The sequence below is a fragment of the Tasmannia lanceolata genome, unplaced genomic scaffold, assembly GCF_043159265.1.
Source record: "Tasmannia lanceolata isolate RefF3 unplaced genomic scaffold, GAP_Taslan_0.1 ptg000015l, whole genome shotgun sequence".
NCBI classification, from domain to species: Eukaryota; Viridiplantae; Streptophyta; class Magnoliopsida; order Canellales; family Winteraceae; genus Tasmannia; species Tasmannia lanceolata.
Window position 1 is genome coordinate 42,581,426 of NW_027518692.1, and position 13,864 is coordinate 42,595,289.

Sequence of the window (13,864 nt, forward strand, 5' to 3'; positions counted from 1 at the left end):
AGTATTTTAGATCTAGCTCTCATCCATTTATCTGATCATGTGAGAAGCAAAGCTAAATATTTGGCTGATCAACTCAACTCAACTCAACTAAGCCTTTGTCCTAAACGAGTTGGGGTCGGCTCATGAAAAAGGTGAAAGAATCTACCCGGCTCAAATTGACTAAGTCTAATCCTAACACTAGTTGGGTTCATCTCATAGTTGCCGGAAACTCCTTGGACGAGTGGGAAACCCGTTTCCCCTAAAACGCGTTTCTCGCGGTTGGGAAACTCGTTTCCCCTAAAATGAGGGACACACGTTTCGGAAACGTTTCCAAAATATGATACAAAATTGGAGAAATATATCTGAAACACATGGGAAACATATGGAAAACATGTAAATAATGTGTAAACACATGATAAACGTATGCGACACTCGTAGAAATCGCATATGAAACATGTAGGAAACATGTGTGGAACTTAAGAAAATCATTTTGGAAAAAACACATCATTTACTAAGACGTTTCTCGTACGATTTTCTATTGTTTCTCGTTTCTCGTTTCCCCTGTATTTTTTTTCATGCACTTTCTGTTTCCGTTTCACGTTTCGTTTCCCGAATTCGTTTCCCACCCTGGTAACTATGGTTCATCTACATGGATCATTTTCTTCCATTCTCTCCTATCCAAGGTCAGGTTCTCTATTATGTTCCTAGCATCAAGTCTTTCCTCACTGTTTCTACCCAAGTTCTTTTCGGTCTGCCCCTACGTCTTTTTACTCCATCAACTTGGCACGAGTCACTTCTTCTTCTCACTAGAGCATTCAAAGGCCTACGTTGGATATGCCCAAACCATCTTAAGCAGTGCTCTCTCATCTTCTCCTCAATTGGTGCCACCCCCACCTTTTTACGGATGTCTTCATTTTTAATTCTATCTAACCTTGTGTGGCTGCACATCCATCTAAGCATTCGCATTTCTGCTACACTCATCTTATGCACATGCTGCTTCTTGGTGGCCCAACATTCTGAGCCGTGCAACATGGCTGGACTCACAGTTGTCTTATAAAACTTTCCCATCAACTTGGTAGGTATTTTACGGTCGCACAGAACTCCTGAAGAATGCTTCCACTTCAACCAACCTACTCTTATTCTGTGCTTAACATCATCTTCAATCTCTTCTTCCTTATGTAGGATTGAACCAAGATAGCGAAAGATATCCCTCTTAGGTACCTCTTGTCCAGTCATATTTACTACATCCTTGCCCCGCCTCCTTACATTATTAAAGTTGCACTCCATATACTCTTAGTCCTACTCAGTCTAAAACCTTTGAATTCCAAAGTAGTTCTCCATAACTCTAAATTAGCGTTAACTCCTGCTTTGGTTTCGTCAATTGCTACTATGTCATCTACAAATAACGTACACCACGACACCTCATCCTGGATACCCTTTGTGACTTGTGAGTTCATCCATAACTAGTGTAAAAAAATAAGTGCTTAGAGTTTGTTAACTTACCTACTTCTCCAAAAGCTTAAGCTTTTGGAGACGTTGGTAAGTTAACATGGTATCAGAGCCAAAGGTCTCGAGTTCAAACCTCCCGGATAGCAAAAATCCGCATGCTATGGTCGGCCCAAAGTGGGACCACATGTACCACGTGTTTGCCAAGTGGGCCACACGTGCGGGGGAGTGTTAAAGTATAAAAGATAGATAACGCCTTTCTCCAACAGCTTAAGCTTTTGGAGAAGTTGGTAAGTTAACAGAGTTGATCCTTGGTGCGGTCCTATTGTGATTGGAAACTCACTAGACGTGCCATCCATAGTTCTGACACTAGTTACTGCTCCATCGTACATATCCTTAATCACATTAACATATTTAGTGGGCACTTTTTTACTTTCGAGGACCCACCACACAACACTCCCGGGTACCCTATCATACGCTTACTCCAAATCAATGAAAACCATATGAAGGTCCTTTTTATTTTCTCTAAATTTCTCCATTAACCACCTAATCAAGAAAAAGCTTCCATAGTCGATCGTCCGGGCATGAAGCCAAACTAATTCTCTAACACCTTAGTCTCTTTTATGAGTCTATGCTCAATTACCCTCTCCCAAAGCTTCATGGTGTGACTCATTAGGTTAATTCCTCGGTAATTGGTGCAACTCTGAATATCCCTTTTATTCTTATAAACAGGTACTAATGTACTCTTCCTCCACTTATCAAGCATCTTCTTAGTCTTCAAAATATTGTTAAATAATCTAGTTAACCAAACAAAACCCACATCACCCAAACATCTCCAAGTCTCAATAGGAATACCGCCAGGCCCATAGCCTTCCCTAATTTCATATTTTTCAAAGCTACTCTTACCTCTGATGCGGATTCTACGAACAAACCTCTGGTTTGTATCATCAATAACGTTATTAAGTTCTCCCAAATTCGCTGCGGGTTCTCCATTAAACAACTTAATGAAGTAACTTCTCCACCTCTCTTTAACCTCATATTTTTGGCTGATCAGAATAAGAAAATTCGTGAGCAGGTGTGAAGGCAAATTGAGGACAGCAACCAGAAATATAAAGGAAACATGTTGATAAAGGGACGGGGACATGTGATTTTTGAAGTTGGCGAATTTGTGTGGGTTATTCTAAGTCCTAACCAAAGACAAGTATCAGTAAAGAGAGTATCATAAGACAACTGCCAAGAAAATTGGACATTGTGAAATGCTACAAAAGATTAACAACAATCCCTTCCGATTGAAGCTTCCAAGCTACATCAAGACATTAGATGTTTTCAATGTTTGACATCTTGTCCCGTATAATGGTGATTATTTTAGCAATGAGCCTGAAACCTCGAGATATAGTTTCCTCTCACTTGGATGGACAGATGCAATACACTTGAAGGAGTTCTTGATTGAGTTAGAGCATCTGAAGAAGAGAAAAGTCAAACAGCAGGACAACTAGTTGAAGACCTAGCGTTTATGATGATTTGCTATGTTACTTAATACTTTTTTAAGTATTAAATAATGACTTTTTTTAGGTATTCTTGTCTTTTGTTTTATTTTATTGGTCGTGACTTTTAAGTGTAGCATGTGATTTCATAAGGGTAGTTAGCCAGCTTCAGCTATTTTGCTTTTCAGTCTTAATAACAGTCCTTTGATTAGGGATTCATTTAGCCGACCCCAACTAGTTTGGGACAAAGGCTTTGTTGAGTTGAGTTGAGTCTTAATAACAGTCCTTTGATTAGGGATGGAATAGAGGGCTGAGAATTGATTTTAGCAGGGCAACCTTATTATGTTATATAAGAATCGTCCAGCACTATAAAAGGGGATCTGAATTAATTTCGAAGATTTTTGCTTGGCCTTGCAGCCTTTTTACCCTCCTTCGTTACTTGGGATTGAGATGTGGGTGATTATTAACTTGAATCTGGCTGTTTTAATTTTTCTACTTCAGATTTTGTTCGTTTCATCAGACCTGAACTAATCTATTAGCTTGAATCTGGCTCTTTTAATTTTTCTACTTTAGATTTTATCCGTTAAATCATACCTGATTGCAATAGGTTTCAATGATCCTACAGAGCAATATGAATGCTATCATTGACCTAACATCTGGAATTAAACAGGACGAGATATTCCACAAATATTTTAGTATATTATAAGTATTCACATTTTGATCACCACAAAAAGATAATGCACTGCATAAATATCCATAAAAACCGACCTCAGGAAGCGGTTCAACTTTCCTTCCCCCTGCAATTTCAATTGCATATATTTTCATGATAGCTGTCACTGCATATGCCTTCAAAATGAAAAAGAAAAATAATACTGAGTCACAATATTTTGGAACTTGAACATAAAAATGACTTTTAAAGAGGCAATATGAAGTCGACAAAAGCTCATTGCAGCACCATCTCTTTCAGGCAAACATCAGGCGCATCAAACACACATTAAGGCCCTGTTCGTTTCAGATTATGACAACCGATTGTCAGCCCTAAACCTATTATTGGACTCAAATTTAACTGCAATTTTGGAGCCCAATAATAGGTTTGTGGCTCACAATCGGTTGTCATAATCTCAAACAAACAGGGCCTAAATTGTTCCAAATAACATACAACAACAATTTCACAGCATGATTTTGTTTTGGTTTTTTTAATGGCCATATGTATTTATTGATAAAAAGGGGACCAAGATGGTCATACATCCATATAATGATAAATAGCGAAAAGAAAACAGAAAGAAAGAGGGACACAATGAGAAAGAGATACTCCCTACAGTTATAGATGTATTTAGCAGGATCACACAGCAACTACACGCTATAGCTGATCACAATTAACTCATGGCTAGAATCAACAGTTGAAGGAATCAAACATCATCCGTGATAGTATATGCTTTAGCCACTAGGCATCTACAGTAGAATTTAGATGGAAAATTGACTTTTCCTGTAGGAATCTAGACTTGAGGCATCATAGTCTCTCCTTGTTGCTATTCTGCTGGTACCATTTTCTACACAGGAAGTCTCTTAACATTAGCTTCATCAACTAAAAATGCAACTGTTCTACTCTCCTTTCTCACAAAAGGCTGAACGGTAACAAACTAACAACTCTCAATTGGATCCATGCAGACAATGCATGCTGGAGCCTGCGATGAAGGGAGCATTACAAACATCTTGACAAATGCTCCAGTCGAAAAACAACGATATCTAGGGCATAAGCACACACATGGATCCTTTCTTGGCGATTTGGAATCCAATCCAACTATGCAGCTATTCATTCATGCTAAAGCTTAATCGTTTCATATCTCCATGCTTTTCAAGGGGTAATCAGGGTTACTCAAAAATTTAGCTATGATTTGTGGACACAGACACGAGTGCCACGTGTCGACACTTACACGGAGTGTCGACACATGTGGAAGCGCGTGTCCTATCGTACACGGCAGGACACATGTGTCAACAATAAATTGAAAGTGCCGGCTAAATCATAGGTTTAGTTGGGCTAATATCTGGATTTGATCCATTATGAAACAAAAATAATTGACAGAAGAGCCGTTTATCATGAAGAACATTTTATTTCCTCACCTTCCATAAAAAAATACAACATACGCCTATTGAATTTCCAAATCAAACTTTGTACCAATAAACCCACGTCCACAACATGCAACATCTCTGCTAATGGCAGCGTGCATCTCTGCTAATGGCATGTAAAGAACAAAGCAGCCAGTGAACGATCAACCAGACAAAGGAAGTATTCTCAGTATATTTTCAGTTCATTTTACAATTACGTCTAATATAATAGATAAATACTACAAGTGCTTCATGTTGGACTCGAAATTTTTAAAAAAAGGGGGGATAATAGTAAAATCCCTTAGTAAATAATAAGAGAGAGAAAGAAGGTGGTTACACATCATGTTATTCCAAAAAAATAAAATAAAATGGATAAACATGAAGTTAAAGTATTTTAATGAAAAAGAAAACAAAAAAAGAGCCCATGACTGAGGAAAAAGAAATCCCTAAATTTCAGGGAACAAATTAATTCTCGCAAAAGAGGAAACAAGTCACCTACGTTTTAAAAAGGGAAGTTATGTAACTCCCCACAAAAGGGGAAGCTGTGATAGTGGGATCCTAGATAAGGGATGAGGTGGCGCCCACAAACGGCTCCAAGGAGGGAAACTTGAGATCGTGAAGTGAAAATAAGGGATGAGGTGGCACTTGCCAACTACTTCAAAAGACCTCTATAAATAGAGGAAAGACCCTTTGGAAATGGATCATGATCCAATTCTGACTAGAAAAAGCTACACAAAGGGGATCGGATCTTCGGGGAGAAAAAAAGCTACGCGAAAGGAGAAACAGAAGAAAAAATGTGAGAAAGGTAAGAAAAGATTTGAGCTAACAGTTTCTTTTTTCTCCTCTCTTTTTGCATATTTTCTTCGAGGAAGAAGATATTTCTCTTTCATGAGAAATATGATAAAGACTCCCTTTAGAGTCTCTTCCAAGGACTTTCTAAAGGGAGAAAGATGATAAAGACTCCCTTTAGAGTCTCTTCCAAGGACTTTCTAAAGGAAGAAAGATGATAAAGATGGTGGTTCCCCCCCAAAAGATAAAGATGGTGGTTTCTCTTTCATGAGAAGGATGAAGAAAATTCATTTAGAGTCTCTTCCAGAGACTTTCTAAAGGTCTCTTTAGGATCTCTTCCCAGAGACTCCCTAAAGAAAGAAGGCCTTTCTCTTCCGGGAGAAAGATGATAAAGATGGCAGTTTTCCCCCAAAAGATAAAGACGGTGGTTTCCCTAAAAGAAATGAGATATTTCTCCTTCGGGAGAAAGATGAAGAAAATCCCTTTAGAATCTCTTTCCAGAGACTCTCTAAAGGTCCCTTTAAGATCTCTTCATAGAGACTCCTTAAAGGGAAAAGACATTTCTCTTGGAGGAGAAAGACGATAAAGATAGCGCCTCCCCAAAGGAAATGAAGAAAGTTTGAAAAGATGAAGAAAGTCCCCAAGACAAAGAAATTTCATCCAAAAAGATCTGTTAACGAAAGTCAGATCTTTCTGGAGGATAATTAACTAAAAGTTGTATTTAGATAAGGAACCTCTCCATGGATAATTAGAGGTATTTTCTTTCTTCAAAAAATGTAATTAATGGCCAATAAAGCCAGAAGTGTACGATCCCTACCAAAATTAATAAAACCTCTTCTCGCAAGAGGGAAATTTGATCACAATATGTTTTATGTGTATGATTTCCCTTTTCATGCATGTGAAATTTGTTGTGAACACTTCAAAATAAATCTAACTTATACGATTTCATTTAGTTCTACAACCTCAATTTCATCTATAATTCCAAAGCCTTCAGAAATCAACAAGAAAATCCAAACAGTACTTCATTCAATGGCTCTGCAGTAAAGTGTTTCTCTTGATGAGGTCATGCTCATTTACCACATGACAGGTTTTTTCTATCTCAGAATTCTCTTCATTAGGTTTTCCTATTCAGCAATATAAAGCTGTTATAATGGAAGAGGTCCAGAGGATCTCCACACGAATATCTTGACTATGAGATAAAATGGACCACATTACATTAATCACAAGACAAAGAAATGTAATGATAACCAAAGGTTCTATCCTGGTAGACCACCACAATGGAAGGGCGCCACAGAGCAACTTAAATAGTACTGGAGCAACTCATGAAACCCTGACCACATTGCTGATACACATGCTCTCCATTACAAATGGACATTAATTGTAAACAATAAAGGCCTTATAAAACCCAAAAACTGCAATTTAAAAGTTGCATAGCCGGATAAAGGCAAGAGTCCACAAATAATAAAGGATTACCTTAACAGCGTCATCATTTGAGTGGGCCTCCGCCACATCACATAACTTTCCTGTAATATAAGGCGTAGAAAACTTTCCATCTGCGGTTCCATATTCACCCAAAACCCAACAAATGACCTGTAATTTATTACTGTTAAATAGGTGAAAAACTGAAGAAACGTGTTGACAGCATGATTTTAATGCAAGGAGATAACAACAACGATTGAAGGAGCAAAGTACTTGGAGAAACAAAGATGGCAACTTTGGCTCCCCAATAATGCGTAAATATGATTCAACCTGCACAGAAGTGAGAAAAATCCACACGGAAAATTAAATAATAAGAAGAGGAAAGGAATAGAAAATGCAGCAGATTACAGAGGCAAAAGTTGTCAATGTTCTGAAATGAAATTCATGAATAGGATTCAAGCCTCTCATCACACAATACTGAGCAGTATCATAATTCCATTCATAATTTGGATGTCCTACATTAACCTAAAAACTATTATATTAGGAAAAAAAGGAAAGCAACAGCAGCGTTGACCCGACAAACAAGGTGAAGAATAAAGTCTCCTCAAGATGTCAGATGAGATCTTTTAAATGTTATTATATCACTAGATATATTAGTTATGTTACGCGCCAATGCAGAATATGTGTTACCTGCAAAATCATTTAATTCTTCGTAGTGGAAAGCATTTGGTCAAAATAACATGAATATAGCATGACCAAAATATATAAGACTTGTGTTATTGTATGTGAATATTGCTGCAGACTATTTCCTGTGCACATTTTTTTGTTCGTCACACATAAAGAAAAAAAATGCTATGTTTTTTGTTCATTTTTCCTGTGCATGCATGCAAACTATAAGGAAACAGATAATGATAGTAATAATCAAGCCCATCTGGCCCACTTCTCACATGTATACCATTCTGGCTAGCTTCTAAGTTCTCACAAGTATACCATTCTGGTATTCATTACGATGGCCGTCCCCCTTCTCCTTCAATGGCTCTCAGATCATGATATCTTGGCTACACGATAGGCTAGGCAGGGATATTGGGATTTGGGACAACCCCCCAATTTGCTGGAGATGACCACACATCACCAATATGGTTTGACGGATCTATCTACATTCTTGATTTGGGAGGAGTAAACACTGTATTTATAGGAGGGATTTGCTTGCGTCTATTGCAGTAGGCATTTCGCAGATGGCCTGTTGCACGTGAGAGCAGCCACACAGGCTCACTTTTCAGCAGATTTTGTCTTCATTCATGAGCTGGCTGCTCTCACATGCAACAGCTCATCCACGAAATGCCTTTTGCGATGGACGCTAGCAAATCCCTTTATAGGATATCTATATATAAGTATATATACACATATATTATACATACTTCGGCCTTTAGACCACAAATGTTAATGAAGACCATACTTCATTATCTCTACTCACACACAATAGGCTTCTCTTTCTTATTCTCCCTCTTCTACATGCATTATCAAGGAACATGGACATAGAGCCAGGTTAAGGAGGATCTGATATTTATCTATCCAGGTATAATCTTTCCTTTTTGTTTCATTATTTTCTTCTAATCTTCACAACTCCTTTATTTCTAATTTGTTTTATGTTAATCTTTTCTTTGTAATCGAATGAAGTTCGTTTTGCTTGTTTGGGGTTGTACATGAGGTTCTTTTGGCTAAATGGGTATTGGGCAGAGAAAATTTTAGGGAGTTTCTACCCAAAATTTCTTTAGGAAGTAAAATAAGATCTTGCGGGGAAGGATTCCGAAAGAGTAAGTCCAAAGATAAGAGAGTTCTATATCCTCTGATTCTAGAGGACTAGGTGTCCCTTGGTATAGCAGACTCCAATTAGGTTGAGGATCATGCTTTCCACAAAGGCATCAACATTTTCTTGAGAATTGGAAGGTATATTGTTGGTGGAAGGTGATTTCCCAAATGTTACAGCATGGGCTAGTAACGACAGTGAGGGCTCAAGGAGGCTAACATCCATCATTAAACCATCAGATGACAAGGGAATCACCTTCAATGCGAAGGTCGCAATTCATTGGAGATGGCAATTCTAAAATTAATATATACAACTTAGGCCCATGAATCTCAACTTAGCTTTCAAAACATTTGTTTCAGCCACAACCGAAAGAACAGGACGACAGCAAACAAAGAACATTCACAAGAAAACACTTTGTATAAACAACATACAAAAATGAGACACCGCTGAATCTAGTCCAAACATGCTCTATAGGTCATAAACATGAATTTCCACAGAAAAACTTTAAGATCTCATTGCAGCTCCTCACATGGTTCAATTAAATGGAAGTATGCTAATATGCACAAAAGCACTAAGAATAATATGGAACAGAAAAGATATTCCATGTCCATTGACAAATTTCGGTGATGCATCATGCATGTTTAATACTAAACACGAATTTCTGTGATGTATCATGCATGTTCTATACTAAACTCACACACTATATACAAACATGAGAAGCATTTTTTTTACTAGGAAACAACTTAAATGCTGTGTTGCAATAAACACACAACTAGCTCTCTTTTTGTGCATTTCGATAGTGGGCCTAGCTTAAATTTCACAAAGTTTGAGTTGCTTCAAAGATCCTTTGTTGAAAATGCAAATCTGTTTTGAAGTTTCGAACTACTTGCATCTCGGTATTCTAAATCGAACCAAAATTCCTTCTTTTGTCAACATTTTTGCATTTATAACAAGAACAATTGGAGCTGCGTCCACACACAAACCATTCGGCCTGGAAAAATCAGAAAACTAAAAACAGAAAAAAAAAAAAAAAATAAGTCGAGAAAATTTTGAGGGATAAATCAGCTCCCACTACTACACCAGAGCTTCAGATTTTACATGTTTTTCTAAGATGCAAATTACAGTGAGAAAACCATTTCATGAAAAAAAAATCAAAAACATTCATATGAACGGCATCAAAGGCTACACAAGTTTCAAAAGTTCATGCACAGCGCCAAACAGCATATTCAGATTCATCCACTATACAAGTAATTTTGTTTTGTCAAAATTAAAGAATATATGCAAGCAAGAGCCTGATAAGTTCACATCCTGTACGAATGGTATGAAATGGGCATGAACCCTTTTGACAATACATTAAATGACAAGTGTGACTTGTTGAAGAAGGATGCTTAGCCTTTTGAAAATACACTAAGTGACAAGTATAACTTTTTGAAGGATACTTCAAAATACAAAATGGGAAACTAAGGCCCTATTCGTTTGAGATTGTGACAACCGATTGTGAGCCCTAAACCAATTATCGGACTCAAATTTGAATGTAATTTTGAGACCAATAATAAGTTTTGGGCTCACAATCGGTTGTCCCAATCTCAAACGAACAGGCCCTAAGTTACAGACATACATATTATATATAAGCTAGTCGTGAACACAGATGTCAAATGCAAGCTCTCTAACGAACAGGCCCTAAGTTACAGTCATACATATTATATATAAGCTAGTCGTGAACACAGATGTCAAATGCAAGTCTCTCTCTCTCTCTCTCTCTCGGCACTGAAGTGAAATGCTTGGAAGAGTATGATCAGTCATTAGAAAAGTTAGCAAATTATCACATAAGTTCAGAATTTACACCAAGCCATAATATACAATTTGGTGATTATAATGAGTTCATTAGAGGACATACAGCAGAGGATCTCAGCTGACTATCTGCACTTTCATCTTCCTCTCCAAATCCCTCGGCAATGAGACGCATTAAATTATGTGCCACTTTAGCATTGACAAGATCACCTGCATGCTCAAAGACCTTATTCATGGTCTGGGAAATGAACTCATTAGAAGGTAATGCAAGCTCTTAACACAGTCACATATGTATTAAATCAACAAGACAGAATCAACATAAGTACCATTTTTTCTTTGAAAGGCAATCTATGTAAGTAGCATTAGTAACTAACCTGGATAAACCATTGGTTGCTAGGTGCAAATTGCTCTGCAAGCTCAACACATCGAGATGCTATTTCCGTTTTATAGTGATTATCACTAATGCTTATCATGTAGTCAATCATGCGATCAACTATCACTTCTACATTGGTAGACTTTGTCATTTTATAAAGTAATTCAAAGGTCTTCCTTTTCAGAGTATCATCCGGATCCTGTGGGGCATTCCAATTCAAAATTAAAGCAAAGAAACAATTTTTAAGCTTACAGTTAACATGCTAAAACTCCCTCCCACCAAAAAAAAAAAAAAAGGTACAAAATGAAAAACAAAACAAAACAGACTAAAAAAATCAACATTGTGTACTGTTAACAAGCATATCTGGAACATGCTTTACAAGCATATAATCTCAAAATAATAACCTGCATTTTTTATTTTTCATTCTTGTTTTGCCGTTTCCTTTGTAATACTGGATTTTTTGCTTCATTTTATTTTTGTTTCAGTCGTTCAAAAAAATTAAAAAAGAAAAAAAAATAACATGGAATGTCAGGATTAAGATAATTCAAAGAAATGGATCTAACTAATAACTCATCCAAGTCAACTTTGCTTACCCTATGTGCATGCCAAGTGACCCAAGATTCATCATCCAAAGACTAATGAAAATGGCTAAATCCCATGTCAAGTATTGGACTTGGAAGAACTGCCCAAGCACCAAGTTTCAGAGGAAACTCAATCAAGCAACTTTTGCAGGACATTTTCACAGATATATCCCATGTCCTGCTTCTTATGGAGGTGGCGAAGAATCTAACTTTGTCATTCTGAAAACCTAAAAACCTAGCTCCTGCATTAAGTCACTTCATAGAGACAATTTTAGTCTCCCTAACCTATGTTATATTGGAGAAAAGAATTAGCATCATTTCTTGAGAGAAACAAGAGAAGTTTATAGGAAAAAAGAGAATATAACAAGGAGAATTAAGAAGACAAGGAGATCCTAATAAAAGGAGAAAAAGTAGCACTTCGATAGAAGTAAACCTTGTCGAATACATAAGCATGTCCAATAAACTCCTTCCCTGGCTAGAAAACCTTTATCTTTTTCACTCCTATTAATGTACAAAGGTGTTAAGAGGTAAGTTAGTTTATGCTGATTTGTATTTATGTTGTGGTGTAATTCTGTCACTTAACTTTATGTTTTTTTACATTACTAGGATGGGAAACATCGTTAATTGGCTCCATCATGGCATTTTAGGAAAAAAACATTCAAACCCCCTGTTGTTGTTTTTTAAATGACTTTATTTTCAGGAGGAAAAAAAAAACAAAAAAGAATTGGAAATGTAACCATTTTAAAGACATACAAGAGGGGTGGAGATATCATTTCCCTTTATGTAATTAGTGAACTTTACATCTATATATACAAGTGATCATGGGGTTGGATTTACAATCTCCACACCTCCCACAAATGCCTCTCTATGAAGACTATTGTGTCCTTGTGTGGTTTATGCCCAGGGTTTTAAATTTCAGTTTCGGTTTCGGTCACCACGGAAACGGAAACGTTTCGGATTCAGTTGGAAACTGCAGTGGAAATCTTATAAAATCATGAAAACGTATGGAAACATATGCAAATAATAGAATTTTAAGATGAAACTTTAAGAAATGCTAGAATAAGCACAAATACACACTTAGAAATCATCACATAAGCAACACATCCATCCATAATGGTTCAACAACACCTACATACCACATTTCACATGTAATTCATATAAATATTTATACATGATACATGCATCACATTTCACATGCAATTCATGTAAATATAATTAACACATTGATATGGCATACCACTTAAACAATTATGATTTTGGTTTCAGTATGCATTTCAGTGGGGATGGAAACAGAAACATTTCAGTCATTTCGTGTCAGTTTCGATGGAAATTTAAAACCATTCAGTTTCGGTATGCATTTCAGTGGGGATGGAAACAGAAACAATTCAGCCGTTTCGTGTCAGTTTGGATGGAAATTTAAAACCATGATTAAACCCTTGTATGAATTTCTACTCCTTTCCATGGGCTGTTGTGCCTTGTGCGAAGTGCTTTCAATTTGCTTGGGAGCTTGGACTTTTGTGTTCTTCATGGTATTCTCTATAGTGGGCTGTAGTGCTATGTGAGAATTGTTATGCACTTGATTGGACTGTTGCCTCTTAGTATAGAAGTTGTGCTCTTCTCATCGGCTGATTGCCTCACTTGGACCACTGTGATTCATTAAGACTGCTACACCTTGTGGACTGTTATGTCCTTGTAGCATCTCTACCCTCTTGTGAAAGTTGATGTACCATTTCATAACCTGATGTGAACCCGCGGGGAATGTTGCGCCTCTGTGTGGATGTTGCGACCTGTGAGGACTGTCATGTTGCCAGGATTGGAGTGGTGCGATGTGTATTGTGCTGCTAAACTATTCCCTCGTTAGTGATAGTATAAGCTTTGTGTGGTGTAGCTACCGTGCTGCCCTAATTTGTGTCTTTGTGTGAATTAGCTAGTGTGCTGGCCTAAGCAGTGATCGTGCCTAACTACTTTTGAGGATTAGATTGTTTGTGTTGCCTTGCGTAGAGGGTAGACGGCAGAACTGCATTGTGTGTGCATCTTTTATGTGGGCTATTTTGTAGCCTATTTGTGGGTTGTTGATGCCTTTGTGAGG

General features: G+C 37.3%; 1 protein-coding gene across 1 annotated transcript in view; it reads right to left on the minus strand.

Moving 5' to 3' along the window:
- Positions 1–13,864, minus strand: part of LOC143847374 (AP-4 complex subunit epsilon-like) — a 33,974-nt gene that overhangs the window by 11,557 nt on the left and 8,553 nt on the right. The window contains exons 5-9 of the mRNA XM_077356182.1: positions 11,196–11,393; positions 10,928–11,059; positions 7,497–7,553; positions 7,278–7,394; positions 3,678–3,755 (exon numbers count right to left, since the gene is read on the minus strand). Coding sequence (XP_077212297.1) covers positions 3,678–3,755; positions 7,278–7,394; positions 7,497–7,553; positions 10,928–11,059; positions 11,196–11,393 — 582 coding nt within the window. The remainder of the gene's footprint in view (positions 1–3,677; positions 3,756–7,277; positions 7,395–7,496; positions 7,554–10,927; positions 11,060–11,195; positions 11,394–13,864) is intronic.